General features: G+C 39.5%; 2 protein-coding genes across 2 annotated transcripts; one reads left to right on the top strand and one right to left on the bottom strand.

Annotated features, from left to right (window-relative positions):
• Positions 1 to 955: 955 nt before the first annotated feature.
• LOC137816713 (L-type lectin-domain containing receptor kinase IX.1-like) lies at positions 956 to 3522 on the top strand. Its single transcript, XM_068619985.1, has 2 exons — positions 956 to 2416; positions 2632 to 3522. The coding sequence occupies exons 1-2, from the start codon at positions 1053 to 1055 to the stop codon at positions 3284 to 3286; spliced, it is 2019 nt and encodes a 672-aa protein (XP_068476086.1). The 5' UTR covers positions 956 to 1052; the 3' UTR covers positions 3287 to 3522.
• Positions 3523 to 3940: 418 nt separating this feature from the next.
• LOC137816717 (L-type lectin-domain containing receptor kinase IX.1-like) lies at positions 3941 to 6028 on the bottom strand. The gene has a single exon (XM_068619989.1). It carries the CDS (start codon positions 5888 to 5890, stop codon positions 4067 to 4069), a length of 1824 nt encoding a protein of 607 aa, XP_068476090.1. The 5' UTR covers positions 5891 to 6028; the 3' UTR covers positions 3941 to 4066.
• Between the last annotated feature and the right edge of the window lie 8926 nt (positions 6029 to 14954).

A 14954-nucleotide genomic window follows, 5' to 3' on the forward strand; every position in this document is an offset into this window, starting at 1 on the left:
AAATGAATTGATTGTTCTAACAAGAAAATATTTATTATACACATTTTAACTAATGCAATTAAATAAATAATACAGTACGTTTTCCAAAATAGAAAATCAGATATAAATTTTGTTTGTATTTCAAGAAAAAAAATCAATAAAAGGATATCCACATAACATACTCTTACGTCATAATATTTTTTTTATAATATGTGAGATAGGAGATAGACAAGTATGTCAAACAAATCTTACCGTGGAATCCAATTAACAATCTAAGAGAAATTATCATGGAATCATTTCTTAGACCGAATCAATGTGTAATTAAATATTATTAATTATTTTATTTTAATTTGAAAATTATCATATGTGTCATTTGGAGGATGATAGAGACCATAAAACAATTTATTTAATAATTTTTTTCCAAATCATTCTTGGTTGATTCTACTTGCTCTTGAAGACTTGGTTCAACCATCACCATATATATTCCATCAAAATTAAATTAATTGACCTAACCGTCTCACAGTGAACCTTCGTCTTCATTACGCTTGACTACAACGTCAATAAAAACTTTGAAAAAATATAAAGAAAATTGCAGTACACCACATTGCAGTATTGGGACGCAACCTAGGAAGACCAATTATACAGACAAAAAGGTTTAGTCTCAATCAGTAAAACTTTTTACCTGCTCTTCTTGTTTAGTTAATCTTTAATATAAGGATATACTAATATTGCTTATCATACCATATTATTTTAAAATTTTTGTTTTCAGAATTTTATAAAACCTAATACACTTTTATAATTTTTCATTTATACTTAATATAAATTTTACAAAGTGAAAAGTAATTTTTTATTCTTTGAATTCAAAACTTTGCATGATGGAATATAATATTAAAAAGAAAAATTACTAAAGACATTTGTTTAAATTGTTGAGTTAAACTTTATTTAAACAGCAACCTGCGTGAACAAATTCAGAACAAACTTATTCATTCTTGCAAACAAATCCACTTTTGTTATTGTTCTTCTCTCAGTTCTTAGCTCCGGCAAAAGTTGAGAAAAAAAAACTGCCATTGAGAATGAGATTTGCAGACATGGTGACCATTTTTGTTCTATTCTTGGCCATTCCTTCTCCTTTCCTTAAAACAGTGGAATCACTAAATTTCAACATTACAAACTTCGATGACCCTGAGAGTGCAAAAAACATGGCATACATGGGTGACGGCAAACCAAAGAACGGTTCCATAGACCTCAACATAGTCTCGTATTATTTCCGTGTTGGGAGAGCCTTGTATGCACAACCTTTGCACCTTTGGGATTCATCTTCAAGTGTTGTAACAGACTTCACCACACGCTTCACCTTTTCTATTGAAAAAGGAAACGATGATACCGCTAGCTACGCTGATGGTTTCGCCTTCTACATAGCCCCTCACGGCTATCAGATTCCTCCAAATGGTGCAGGTGGCACTTTTGGCCTTTTCAATGGCACTTTCAACAGCTTCCTTCCCCAAAATCGCATCCTTGCGGTTGAGTTTGACACACTTAATGGCACCATTGACCCTCCCATGCAGCACGTTGGCATAGATGATAACTCCCTCAAATCCGCGACTACTGGCAAGTTTGACATCGACGAAAATCTGGGAAAGAAATGTAACGCTTTGGTAACCTACAATGCTTCCGACAAGACACTCTTTGTGGCTTGGTCCTTCAACGGAACCGCAACGATACACTCCAATTCTTCACTTTCTTACAAGATCGACCTCTTGAGAACTCTACCCGAGTGGGTTGATGTTGGGTTCTCTGCTTCCACCGGCGAGCTCACTGAACGAAACCTCATTCACTCGTGGGAGTTCAGTTCCACGTTGAATTCTTCCACGGCTTCCAATGATAATCCCTCTGGTGGCAATGAGAAGAGCGGGAAAGGGTTGAGCAAGGTTATGATTGTTGTTGTGGGGACGTGTTTTATGGTTTTTGTGGCCGTGGCAGCAAATGTTGCAGCTTGGATAATAATCATGAAGAAGAGAAGGGGTAAGAATGATTGTGGTTATGATGATGGTGGTAAAGGTAGGTCTGCTAGGTTTAATCTGGACAGGGAAACTCTACCAAGAAGGTTTGATTACACAGAACTAGTTGAAGCCACCAAAGGGTTTGCTGATGAAGCAAGGCTTGGAAGAGGAGGCTCGGGACAGGTTTACAAAGGGGTTCTGAGCTATTTTGGAAGGGTTGTTGCTGTGAAAAGGATTTTCACCAACTTTGAAAATTCAGAGAGGGTTTTCATCAACGAGGTTAGGATCATAAGCCGTCTTATACACAGAAACTTGGTGCAGTTCGTAGGGTGGTGCCACGAGCAAGGAGAGTTTCTGTTGGTTTTTGATTACATGCCTAATGGAAGCCTCGACACTCATCTCTTCGGTGACAAAAAACCTTTGGCCTGGGATATTAGGTATGTATGGTTAAATAATATATACACTCTCTATCTTCTTTTATTTATTTTATCATGAACAAAACTTGGATACTTAGTGTTTTAATTTAATTAGCATATATAATTCTTCAATCAGACTTTCATCAGAATTCTATTTTAATCACACTTTTATTGAGTTGATTACATCAGTTATGGAACTTCAATTACACACTTTGTCTTCTAAAATTTTCTAACAGGTACAAGGTAGCATTAGGCGTGGCTTTGGCACTTCGTTATCTTCATGAGGATGCCGAACAGAGTGTTCTTCATAGGGATATTAAGTCGGCTAATGTGTTGCTGGACACAGATTTTAGCACGAAGCTTGGAGATTTTGGGATGGCCAAGTTGGTGGATCCAAGGTTGAAGACTCAGAGGACAGGAGTGGTGGGGACTTACGGGTACCTTGCCCCAGAATACATGAATGGAGGTAGGGCTAGCAAGGAATCAGACATGTATAGTTTTGGTGTTGTGGCTCTTGAAATTGCATGTGGAAGAAGGACTTATCTGGATGGGGAGTTTCATATACCTCTGATGAACTGGGTGTGGCAACAGTATGTGGAAGGGAATGTGATGGATGTTGTTGATGAGAGATTGAACATGGAGTTTGATGTGGATGAAATGAGAAGCTTGATCATTGTGGGGTTGTGGTGCACTAACCCTAACGACAAGGAAAGGCCAAAGGCAGCACAAGTAATAAAAGTTCTTGAGCTTGAAGCACCATTGCCAGAGCTTCCACTTGATATGCATGATCGTCCTCCTCTTTCTCTAAGTACTTATAATCATGCACAACCCACTCATAATTCCTTACAATCACTACCCTTCACTAACAGTTTTGTCACTATTGGACGTTAATTTGCTAAGTCAGGCTCTGATCCCACACCATGAAGTTATGCATAATTTTCGTTTCATTTTATTTTGATCTTGCGTTTGTTACCAAGTATTTAGTGACCAGCAACTAGTTGGAAGATGATTTCCTTTTCTCCTTTGAAAAATCAACGATGAACATCTAAATACTAGAATGATGTCTTATAGGTGATATGATGTACTAGATTGAGGTATTTTTAATGGAAAAATATATGTTCACACCACTGTTTGTCAAAAACATTCTTTTTATAACTCCTTTTCTTAATAAAATATTATATTATAATAAAATATAACTTAATATAATTGAATAATGAATGTAGACAAAAAAAAAGTGTCAATGAATTATGGTCTTTTTCAATAAAGGTGAAGATTCTAAATATAACATTATTATTACAATTTTCTACTTTGTTTTATATCTGATTAGGAAAAACAACTGAGGTAGAAAATAACATCTTTTGACAATAAAATTATTGATTCTAATTTAATAAGTTAAACTAAATTACCGAATGAATCTAAAATTAAAAGTTGTTTAGATGGCGAACTCTAAACTGCAACCTTTGGATACAGATTAAGGAGGAATACCACTTGTAATCAATCATCATACCTGCTCCAATCTTAAAATGAAACATATTATAACTCAAATCAACACATGAAAAGATGATGTCAAAACCAGACACATACTTGCTCCAAAACTTGACACATCTTCATAAAATAATAGAGAGCTGAAAAATTACAAAGCCAAGAGGTTTAGAAGGATAAGAAGGAGAATCATGGATGTTTAGCAGAAAGTATTGGCAACGACACATTTTGTTTAAGAACATTAATGACCTCTTCTGCTGTTGGTCTTTCTTTGTGATCTTCCAGGGTACACCATATTCCCACAGTGAGCAAACATGTCATTTCACTCACATCAAAATCTTTCTTCAATTTCTCATCAGCAGCATTCAAAATCTTTCCATCCACATAATGTTTCCATACCCAATTCCTCAAAGTCCTTCTTCCACATGCTATTTCCAAAGCCAACACCCCAAAACCGTACATGTCTGATTCCTTGCTAGCCCTTCCTTCCTTCACATATTCAGGGGCCAGGTACCCATATGTCCCCACCACCCTTGTCTTCTCACTCCTCAATCTTGGATCCACCAACTTCGCCATTCCAAAATCACTAAGCTTAGCATTGAAATCCCTGTCTAACAAAACATTACCTGCCTTGATATCCCTGTGAAGAACACACTGCTCCACGTCTTCATGGAGATAACCAAGTGCTCTCACCACACCTAATGCTATGCTATATCTCACACCCCATGTCAAACTCCTTCTGTTCCCAAAGAGATGAGTCTCAAGGCTTCCATTATCTAAGTAATCCATAACTAGAAACAACTTCCCTTCCTCCTGGCACCACCCAATGAACTGCACAAGGTTTTTATGTATAAGCCTGCTTATAATCTTCACTTCGTTTCTAAATATTCTCTCCGAATCTTCCACGTCTGAAGAAATCCATTTCACCGCCACCACACGCCCTAAATCACTCAGAAACCCTTTGTAAACTTGTCCATGCCCACCTTCTCCAAGCCTTCTATCATCTGCAAACCCGTTGGTGGCTGCAACCAATTCGTTATAACCAAACCTTCTAGGCGTAGCTTCTCTGTCAAAACAAAATCCATCCTCGTTTCTTCTCTTCTTCATCATCCAACACGTAATACTAATAACCACGAGCGCAAATATAATAGACCAAATCACTGCAACAGCCACTACTTTTTCCCTACCCTTGTATTCTGTTGTGAAAACAATTTCTTTGTTTGCTTCTCTATGTGTGAAATTTATTAGATCTAGACTAGAACTGAATTCCCATGAATGGATAACATTTTCCTCAATGGATGATCCGGTTGAACCTGAAAAACCAATAGCGACCCACTCCGGTAGAAGTTCCGCTAGGTCGATCTGGTAGGAAAGATAAGCGTTAGGAGTAGAAGCGGAACTACTTCCATCGAAGAACCACGAGACAGCAATGAGTTTGGCAGAAGCATTGTAAGTTATCAAGGCATGTCCCATGTTCCCTTTGTTGCTCTCAATATCAAACTTGGTATAATTGAGAGATACCACAGAGCCATTGTTGATCCCTACGTGCTGCATTGGAGGGTCCAAGTCGTTTATAAAAGTGTCAAATTCGACAGCAAGTATGGGTATGTTTTCATAGTATAGGCCGAGACCGGAACCAGCTATCATGGTGTTCGGAATCTGGTAGGAAAGAGGTGCGACGTAGAAGCCAAATCCGTCACCGTAAATGGTGTCAGGGGATTGGATAGTGAATGAAAAACGAGTTGAAAAATCAGTGAGTTTTCCGTTAGAAGAGTTTTTGAGGTGTAGTGGTTGGCCATAGATTGCTCTTCCAATTCCACTATAGATGAGTGAGTTGAGTTGTATGCTTCCGTTCAAAATCTTGGCTACGCCTGCGTATCCAATGAGGCCTGCGTTTTCAGTGTCGTCAAAGTTAGTTATGCTGAAGGAAAATGGTTGAGCTATAGTTCTTGGAAGGATAAGCAGAAGAAGAAAACTTCCGAAGTAGTGGGAATTTTTTGAGGTAGCTAACATGATTTATTTGACTGAGTGTACTGGGTACGAGGATGCAAGTTCGGGATTGTCTTATATGTATTTGCAAGTTGCAGGGAAGACACGGAAGAAGATGATTCAACAGAAACCCTAACAACACGTTTTGAAATGGTCATGATTTTTGGAATTGTTCGTAAGAATTTAATTTCAAAACGAAAACTTCCTAAAATACTTTTGGATACAGGGGTAATTTTAAGATGACAATGTAATTAAATTTCATAAATAATTTATCAATACACCTAAATTAAAACTAAATAGTTCAGCTAGTGACTTATGTAAGAGAAGTCTCAAAATTTACTCTGGTACTTTTTTTTATACATTATTCTTTTAGTAGAACACGTCAAAATATTTTTTTCTCTTTTTTATTATTTTAGTTCTTGAGAACAAAATTAAGAGAAGAAATCGATTTCTTCTTTTAAGATTCTCCTTCTATTTTTTTTTATCGGCAAAGAATTAAGTAAATTAAGAGATTCTTCAGGGGTATCCCAACCCTTATACAAATACCATCAACAAGTCTAAAAAGAAGATAAAAAGAGTGGCATAAAGCTGCATAATAAACAGCAGCTTGCCCAAAAGACCTTTCAAAAAACCTTGGTCTGTCATTGCATGAGTCCCCACATACACTGCCTTTTTGTTCCAGCATTTTATCTAAAACGATTCTTAGGTGATTGGCACGTGGAGTGGTACATTGTCTCTCTCACTCCTACTTCTTTCTTAGGTGGCTTTGGAGAAGTAAATCATCTCCAGCTTAGCAAAATACCCACCGATCCAGCCAACCACCGAAACCACCCACCAATCCCAACACAAGCCTCCTTTATTCAATAACTTTAGAATAATCCCCGCTCTTCTTTTGCACCTCTTTACCTTTGACCCTGCCACTCTTCACCCAGATAATTCCCCTGCCTCAGCCGAGAATTCAACTAGCATTCACTTCCATTGCTGGCTATGCCCTTGCTCGCATATCTCAAATTCGCCAAACCAGAGAGCATATCAGTACGAATACTTCCAGCCTTGCTAGGATTAGACCCGCTCCAGCTCCGATTACTCCAAGCAAGTCCACCGTTCATCTGCAACTTCTAATACATTGGTTGGGGTTAAGCATCCAATCAAAGAAACCATAGTTGAAGGACGTTACCCTATGTTTCCACCACAACCAAGATAACAACTGTGCACTGTGAAAAATTTCAATCGCATCTGGAACCCCTTGTTCAAACACTATCCTGTTTCTTTGGTCCCATATACACCTTACTATTGCCACCCACATACCCTTCCATAATTGATTCTGTCCTAAGGTAAAGTGTACTGAATGAAAACTCTCAAAGTGACGCTTCGGGTCATTAGGTTGTGCCATCACGATGCCAATCCAGCTAGAACATAAATCCCAAACTCGATGAGTAAAGGTACACTCACAGAACAGGTGCTGAACCGACTCTTCCAATACCTGGCAAGACACACATAAGGGGGAACTAACCTGTACTCCTCTTCGTATTAGATTAACTTTGGTTGGAAGTCTATCCAGCAAAACCCTCCAAGCAGTGGTTTGGGCGTTTGGTCTTGCTTTTGTTTGCCACAGCATTTTGAAAACACTATTCTCAGTGCTCGGTATTTGATTAGTTATCCAAGCGTAAGCCGACTTCACCGAAAAGTCCCCTGATGAATCTCCTCTCCATTGGATACAATCTTTAGCTTCCTTGTTCAGCCTCCCCTTTGCCACATAATTTAACAAGTCATCCACCAAAACAGTTTCCCAATCAAATCTGCCCCTTCTCCACTTGAGTCGCCATTGCCACCCTGCCTGTCCCCACTCGCCAACCTCAGCTACCGTTAAACCCTTGTCCAAGGATAAAGAAAACAGTCTAGGGTATAAGGTTTTTAAGTTCATGTTCTCTACCTAAGCATCCTCCCAAAATCTAATTTTGTCCCCAATTCCAATTTTCCAGAATAAAGCTTGTTGGAACCATCCTCCTTCTTCTCCCTCACCACACACCTTCTTCAAATCCCTCCACCACCATGATTGTAGTTTCCTCCGGCTTTATGTATTCCCATTAACCGGTCCATATTTGGATACAAGGGTGTCCTTCCATTTCCCTTTCTCATCACTCTGCAACCTCCATTCCCATTTGGCCAACAAAGCACAGTTAAACTTCCTAACATCTTTAACCCCCAATCCTCCTTCTTCCAAAGGTTTACACACCTTCTCCCAACATACCCAGGAAATAGGTTTAGGTCTCTTCCCCAACCCCACAGGAACCTCCTTTGAATACTAATAATCCTATCACACACCGCTGCTGGAGCTTTGTAAAAAGACAAGTAGAAGAGAGGAATAACAGTAAACACCGATTTGATCAGACAAATTCTTCCTGCCAAGGAGAGATATCGACCTTTCCACTTGCTTAGTCTAGCACTTATCTTGCTTACAACTGGCTCCCAGAACTGCTTATTTCTTGGGTTGCCTCCTATTTGTAACCCAAGATATGTAAAAGGAATCTTCATAGAGTGGCAGTGTAGGGTTCTAGCATAGACTTCAATGGAGTTGTTATCAACATTGATACCTGCCAACTTTGATTTGTGGAAGTTAACCTTCAAACCTGAAAGAATCTCGTAGCACCTTAAGATTGCCTTGATTGTGAAAATGTTGGTGTAAGAGTTTTCACACAAGAAAAGTGTGTCATCAGCAAATTGCAGCATACATATTTCAACTTCATTTCTCCCCACTTTTACACCTGAGAGCATCTTCGCCTTTACTGCCTGCCTCACCAATCCTGACAAACCCTCAACTACAATCAGGAATAGGAACGGGGCCAATGGGTCTCCCTGTCTCAGACCCCTAGAAGGCTGAAATTCTTCCGTTGGACTGCCATTGACCAACACCGACACCGTTGCGGATTCCAAACAACCCTTCACCCACTTTATCCAAGTAGGATGAAACCCCAGTCTTTGGAGCATATCAAACAAAAAGCTCCATCTAACTGAGTCGTACGCCTTCTCGTAATCCACCTTCATGCAAATCCCAGGTCTCTTCTTTCTCCTTAACTCCTCCACCACCTCATTGGCTAAGAGAACGCTATCAAGCATGCCTCTGGCCTTTAAGAACGCTGATTGTCTTTCATCAATAACCAAAGGAAGTACTTCCTTTATTCGGCCTGACAAAACCTTAGTTATGATCTTGTAGAAAGCTCCTACTAGTGATATGGGTCGGAATTGATCAAGGTTTGTTGGGTCACTCACTTTCGGGATGAGAGCTATAAAGGACGCGTTACAACCTTTTGGGATACAACCCGTTTCCTGAAAATGTCGCACCGCTTCCATAACATCATGTTTCAACGTATCCCAATTATGCTTGATAAAGTTAAAGTTAAACCCATCCGGTCCTGGACTCTTCGAACCTTCACATTGCGATACTGCTTCCTTTACCTCTTCCTCTGTGAAAACTGAAATCAATCCTAAGTTGTCTTCCCTTGCAATAGATTTGAACTCCACGGACCCAAGACTAACACCAAAATCATGTGTAGCCCTAAACCTTTCTTCAAAAAATTTCTTAGCTTCCCTGCGAACTACATCTGGTTCCTCGCACCATTGATTGTCAATTTCAACCCCTTTGACTTCGTTCCGACGTCTTCTCCACCTAATGACAAAGTGAAAGAACTTAGTATTGGAATCACCGTGTTTGATCCAATTGGTTCTCGCTTTTTGCTTGCAAAGCGACTCGATCTTCTTATCTATCACTTTCAACTGACTGCTCAACATCAGCCTTCTCAACTTGTCATTGTCATCCAAATCATTAAGATTATCTTTAACATCTAAGACCTCTATTTCTTTTAGAATCCTCCTTTTTTCCAAGTCCATATTCCCAAACACATTTCTATTCCAATCCTTAAGACTAAGCTTCAAGTTCTCCAGCTTGTCTTTAAACCTGGAAATACCATAGCCTTGCCCGCAATAGGAATTCCATTTGTCCTTTACCAACTCCTTGAACCCATGCTCCATGTTCCACGCATCAAGTGACCGAAACGATTTCGGACCCCAATCTTTGACCCACGATTTCACAATCAAAGCACAATGATCTGAGACCACCCTTGGTTGTACATATTGTTTACACATAGGCCACATTTGGAGCCACTCCTCAGATACAAGAACTCTGTCAAGTCTGCTTTTTGCCGAGCCATTTGCTTTATACCATGTAAACTTCTTTCCTACCAATGGTAAATCTACCAAGAAGTTACTATGGATAAAGTTATTAAAGCCATCAATTTCCTTTTTCGAACTGGCACTACCCCTTACGCCTTTCCTCTCTTCTTCATTTCTGACTGCATTAAAATCCCCACAAAAACACCATGCCAAATTTTGATGAGCTCCCTTAACACCCGATAAATCTTCCCATAGGACCAGCTTGTTACTTAGATTGCAAGTTGCATAAACATTAACCACAGCACATCTGCAATTCGTCTTAATATACATTCCTATGATTGCTATAAAACCTGTTCCTGCCACATGGCTATCATAACGGAATGCGTCTTTGTGCCATAATGATAGTAAGCTCCCTGCACCATTGACCCCTTCGTTGTGAATCCATCCAATGTTGCTATCCCCCCATAAGGAGAAGCATCTTGCATCTGAAACCGTATTCGTCTTCGTCTCTTGTAAACACAGAAACTCCACACCTTCCTTAGCCAAAGTATGTTTGATATAGCTGGCTTTAATTCCCCCTCCCAGACCTCTAATGTTTAGATTAGCAATAATCATTAAACAACTTTATTAGTACCCTCCTCATACTCTTTCATTTTTTCTGTATCCCTAACCTCCATACTTTCCATCTGATCTGACCTCCACTTCGTCCCTTGAGCATTCCATCCCCAGCTGTTTTCCCACCTCCCAGATTCTGACTGATTCACTAACATCTACTTCGTTTCTCAACCGGATATTACAATTAATGATATCAGTAGTAGATGGAGAGCTATTACCATAGTGAAGATTCCTTGTCCCCCATTAGACCTCCACTTCGGGATCAAGCATATATCCCTTTTCTCCCTAATTGCTTTATTCTTGCGGGGTTTCATTGGTGTTTTGCATATTTTCTCTGCAACTCGCCCCTCTTCTCCAGAATTATTAGAATATCTTCCCTCTCCGTCGATGCTCCTGCAACCTTCTTCCTCTCTCTCGTCACTGCTTCCGACAGAGTTGAATTGAAGGCCTTCACAAAGAACCATCCCTTCGTTGTCCCCTGCCCGCACGCCGTCATCGCACGCTGCCTCCTTCGCCCCTCTATCCTCCATCGCATATTCTTGAGCAAGGTTAATCTCGATTGTCCCCCCCGCATGCTTAAGCGCTTTTCACCCGCATCCTGAATTCCCTCGATCTCCCCCTTGTTCCCATCATAGTCGTAGCTAGATTCACTTCCATCACGTAATGCCTTCAGATCTGGAATTCTTTGATTATTGTCGTCGATATGTGGTTTCTCCTTCACGCCACTCATCTCCGGTGTTTCTAAGGAGAGTGGGGATTCCCCTATTTCATCCTCCGTGGCCGTGACCCATACTCCACCTACTGATTTTGATTTTGCACCCTCACCCCGACTGCCCCCCAAAGGTGTCTGGGCTTCGTGTACCTCACCTTGGGCCATACCAAGATTGGGCCTTGTATAATTATCACAAAAAGACACTAGAGCTTCAGTTAGGTTAGCGAGGGCTTTTTGGTAATATGAGCATTCTACATTGACTTTTTGTGTTCCTGACAGCACTGCCCCTCCCTCAGAATCCACCTGCACACGTCTTTCCAATTTGGAGTAAGGTGTCGGAAAACTTTGTTGATCGCCGCTTTCATGCAGTGAACACTCCTGCATTTGTACCTTCTTTGTCTGTAGCACTACCTGTTCCTCCCCTCCTCTATCTACTCCCTCAGCCCGTCGGCAAACCCCATCGTTGCTCCCATCTCCGGCGTCGTTGCTTTTCGTCGTAAAAATTGTTTCTTCTACGAAGGACTCTGTCGATGACACACTATCTGAGGATGTGTAGTGATTGGAACTGCACTTGCAAACTCCCCCCCCCCCCGGCTAGGCACTTCCTCTTCAATACTTATGTTATATAGTCGTCCATTTATACAAAAAGCCTTGGACAAACTCGCATTACTCGATTTGAGCAAACGAACCTGAATACGCGCGTACTCCACGTTTTCCCATGCTAATGTTGCTTCATCAATGGCAACCAGAGAAGCAACTTCGCCGACCACCTTCGTGAAACAGTCCTTAGTCCAGAGTGATAAAGGTAGCCCATGGCATCTTATCCACACAATTTTGTGGCCAGCTACGAAATCTTCAGACCATGGTTCTACTCCCTCGAACACACTATTGAACCATGCAGAGTTTGGTTCCATTAATTCTTCCATCCGTTCTCCACTCTTTGACGTTAACAAGACCAGGTTGTCCCCCATATTCCTGACTTTCAACATGCTCATTCCCCCCTTGATAATTTCTTCATTCAGCTCGTCGAAGTTGAGATCAGCAGACAAACGACCCACCACACTCTTCATCATCCACGGGTAGATATGTGGTTTAGTTTTGACTATAGGTCCATTCCACGTACTTTGTGAAGTAGATCTTACTGCATCTGCATACGACCTCTTCACATTTGAGTGCCTGCCGTTTTCCTTTCCTCTTTTTTCCCTCCACACCTCCTTACTCTTCATCCTCTCCGGGAGAACATCTTGCTTTTTCCTTACCTCCGTGACTACCCTGTGCACCCCATCTCTCTTAAGTTCTTCGGCTCTCCTGTATTTTGGGATGTTAACATGGAGATTTAAGTTTCCTATATAAATACCATCCAAATCCTTTTCCATTCTAGCCATATTCCCCACTTCAAAAAATCTCACGAAACCAAATCTTCTCCCCCATCTATTGAGTCTATGAGATATGAAGACCTCATTCACCCTTGCCCACCTCTGAAATATTTTAAACATATCCTGCTCCCTGTGTGTAGAAGGAAAGTTTGAGAAGAAGAACGTGAATAGATTGCTCTGGTATCTCGACCGTTTCCATGGCTCCTCTCTTTGACCCGACCCCGATCTTCTCCCTCGCTCCCCTGTGTGTAGTGGCATCTGAGAATTTTAAAATTTCTTATTATGCCACATGTGATTTCAACGCTCCACCATGTAACTTGCTTCTCCTGCTACGACTTCTCTACCAAGTCTACTTAACTCACAGCCTTCACTGATAAACCTATTCTCCTTCTACTTGTTTTTCCTATTTTAAAAACTTATTATTGTTTTCTCCTTTGAGATAGAGAAAATACTATTGTAATTTTATTTCACTTAGCAAATTATATTATTCTCTATTATCTGTTTTGTTGTTGTTTTTTTATATCTTTTATTTTAGTTATGAGTTTATATCTGTTTTGTTGTTTTTTTTATATCTTTTATTTTAGTTATGAGTTTATATGATGTTACTCTAATATTCAATAGTGGTATGAGAACATGGTTCTTGATTATATTTCGTTACTATTGTCACTATATAGTGTTATAGAAAGATTGAGTATGTTGTGTGATTACAACTAGTATGATATTTCTCATCAAAAAGAAATTATTATTGTTACTCGATATATAGTATGGTAATCTGAAAGTGTATGTCTAGAAAAAGTCTGACAAAAAAAACTTAGTATTTAAGGGTGTCTATTGACGAATCACCTCTCTTTCCTAGAAACTTACCCAATGTATTGGTTCACGGTCTATGGTCATTGTTTCATTAAACAATCCTATTTATAATGAGAAATGCATAAGTAAATTTTAAAGTCATTTTAGCAAAACATGTGATAGAAAAGTTCGATGAAAATAATTTGTCTTGGTGAAAATTGAAGAAGGAGACAATTTTGGGTAAGGACAATTATGCAGATGCAATTAAAAAAAGACTCATGAACATCACAAGTCAAAAGTGAAAAAAAACTAATGATTTTTTTTATCTACAAATAATAAAATGAATTAAAGAAAAGGGAACAATTTGTGTTCCAACCCGTATAAAAATAACAAATACCCTCACCACCCATAGGTTTAGCTTTCCCACCACACCACAAACCAATTACATAAACCAAAATTGATAAAAACAGAAATGGTTCAAACCTGGCTGCTGAAAACTACATAATGAGATGGGTCCTTATAGGATGCATGCACACAACTGCTACACCTGCAGGGCCCAAAAGCTATTTCCAAGTCTTCATCTCCGTGCATGTTCTTCAACAACGTTTAATTATGTAGAAGTTCATGAAGGTATTGATTGTAGTGAGAGACCAATTGAAGACTGATATAGAGGTGGAATCAAGTGCTCAAACTTTAGAGCTGTAGCATATAAAGTGACTAGTTTGTTCTGATTTTGAACTTAGTAAATATGGGTATTGTGCTATAGATCATTATCTCAAGACCACAGTAGCATCCATCCCAACAAATCCCTACCATCACCTCGGTCCAAAGTGTTGTGTACACACCCTTCTCCAACACACCATTTCTAGGGATGACAAAGCAGGACGGACCATGGAGGCCGGCCCGCAGCTCGCTAGTAAAAAACGCGGGGCAAACTTAGTTTTTCAACCCACTGACCCGCTTTAACCCGTCCCGCATAACCTGCAGCCCGCATAGGCCAACAACGACACGGGACAGGCTGGTCCGCTGTCCCACAAGAAAAAAAAAGTTTGTGTGTTGACTTGACAGTGGCAAGTTGGACTAAAAAAATATGTTTTCCTTTTCCATTCATATTCATTCATTCCAACGCTGCACACTTTATTAGGTTTCCTTTTAATTGATCTTATTTTTATTGTATTATTTTTATGAAAAATTAATTAATTCATTGTCATTGTTTTAATGTATGTAGATGATAAGAAATATTATAATTATGAAAAATTGGATAAAAGTTCTTCTAAGGCTGCATCCAATGTTATTGAAATGGAAGAATATTAATGTTTTTGAATTAACTAAGTTTATTGTAGTGGTGTTTATGTTTAATGTTTTTGAATTAGCTATTTTTATTTTTTTGAGATGGAAGATCATTGATATTTGATTTTTATCTTAA

This window comes from Phaseolus vulgaris, chromosome 1 (genome assembly GCF_000499845.2).
Source record: "Phaseolus vulgaris cultivar G19833 chromosome 1, P. vulgaris v2.0, whole genome shotgun sequence".
In the NCBI taxonomy this organism is placed as follows: domain Eukaryota; kingdom Viridiplantae; phylum Streptophyta; class Magnoliopsida; order Fabales; family Fabaceae; genus Phaseolus; species Phaseolus vulgaris.

Excerpts from the sequence above, each read along its gene's own strand:
- LOC137816717 (XM_068619989.1), bottom strand. The coding sequence starts at position 5,890 with ATGTTAGCTACCTCAAAAAATTCCCACTACTTCGGAAGTTTTCTTCTT.
- LOC137816713 (XM_068619985.1), top strand. The coding sequence starts at position 1,053 with ATGAGATTTGCAGACATGGTGACCATTTTTGTTCTATTCTTGGCCATT. Across the intron at positions 2,417-2,631 it reads CCTTTGGCCTGGGATATTAG|GTACAAGGTAGCATTAGGCG; the intron begins GTATGTATGGTT and ends ATTTTCTAACAG.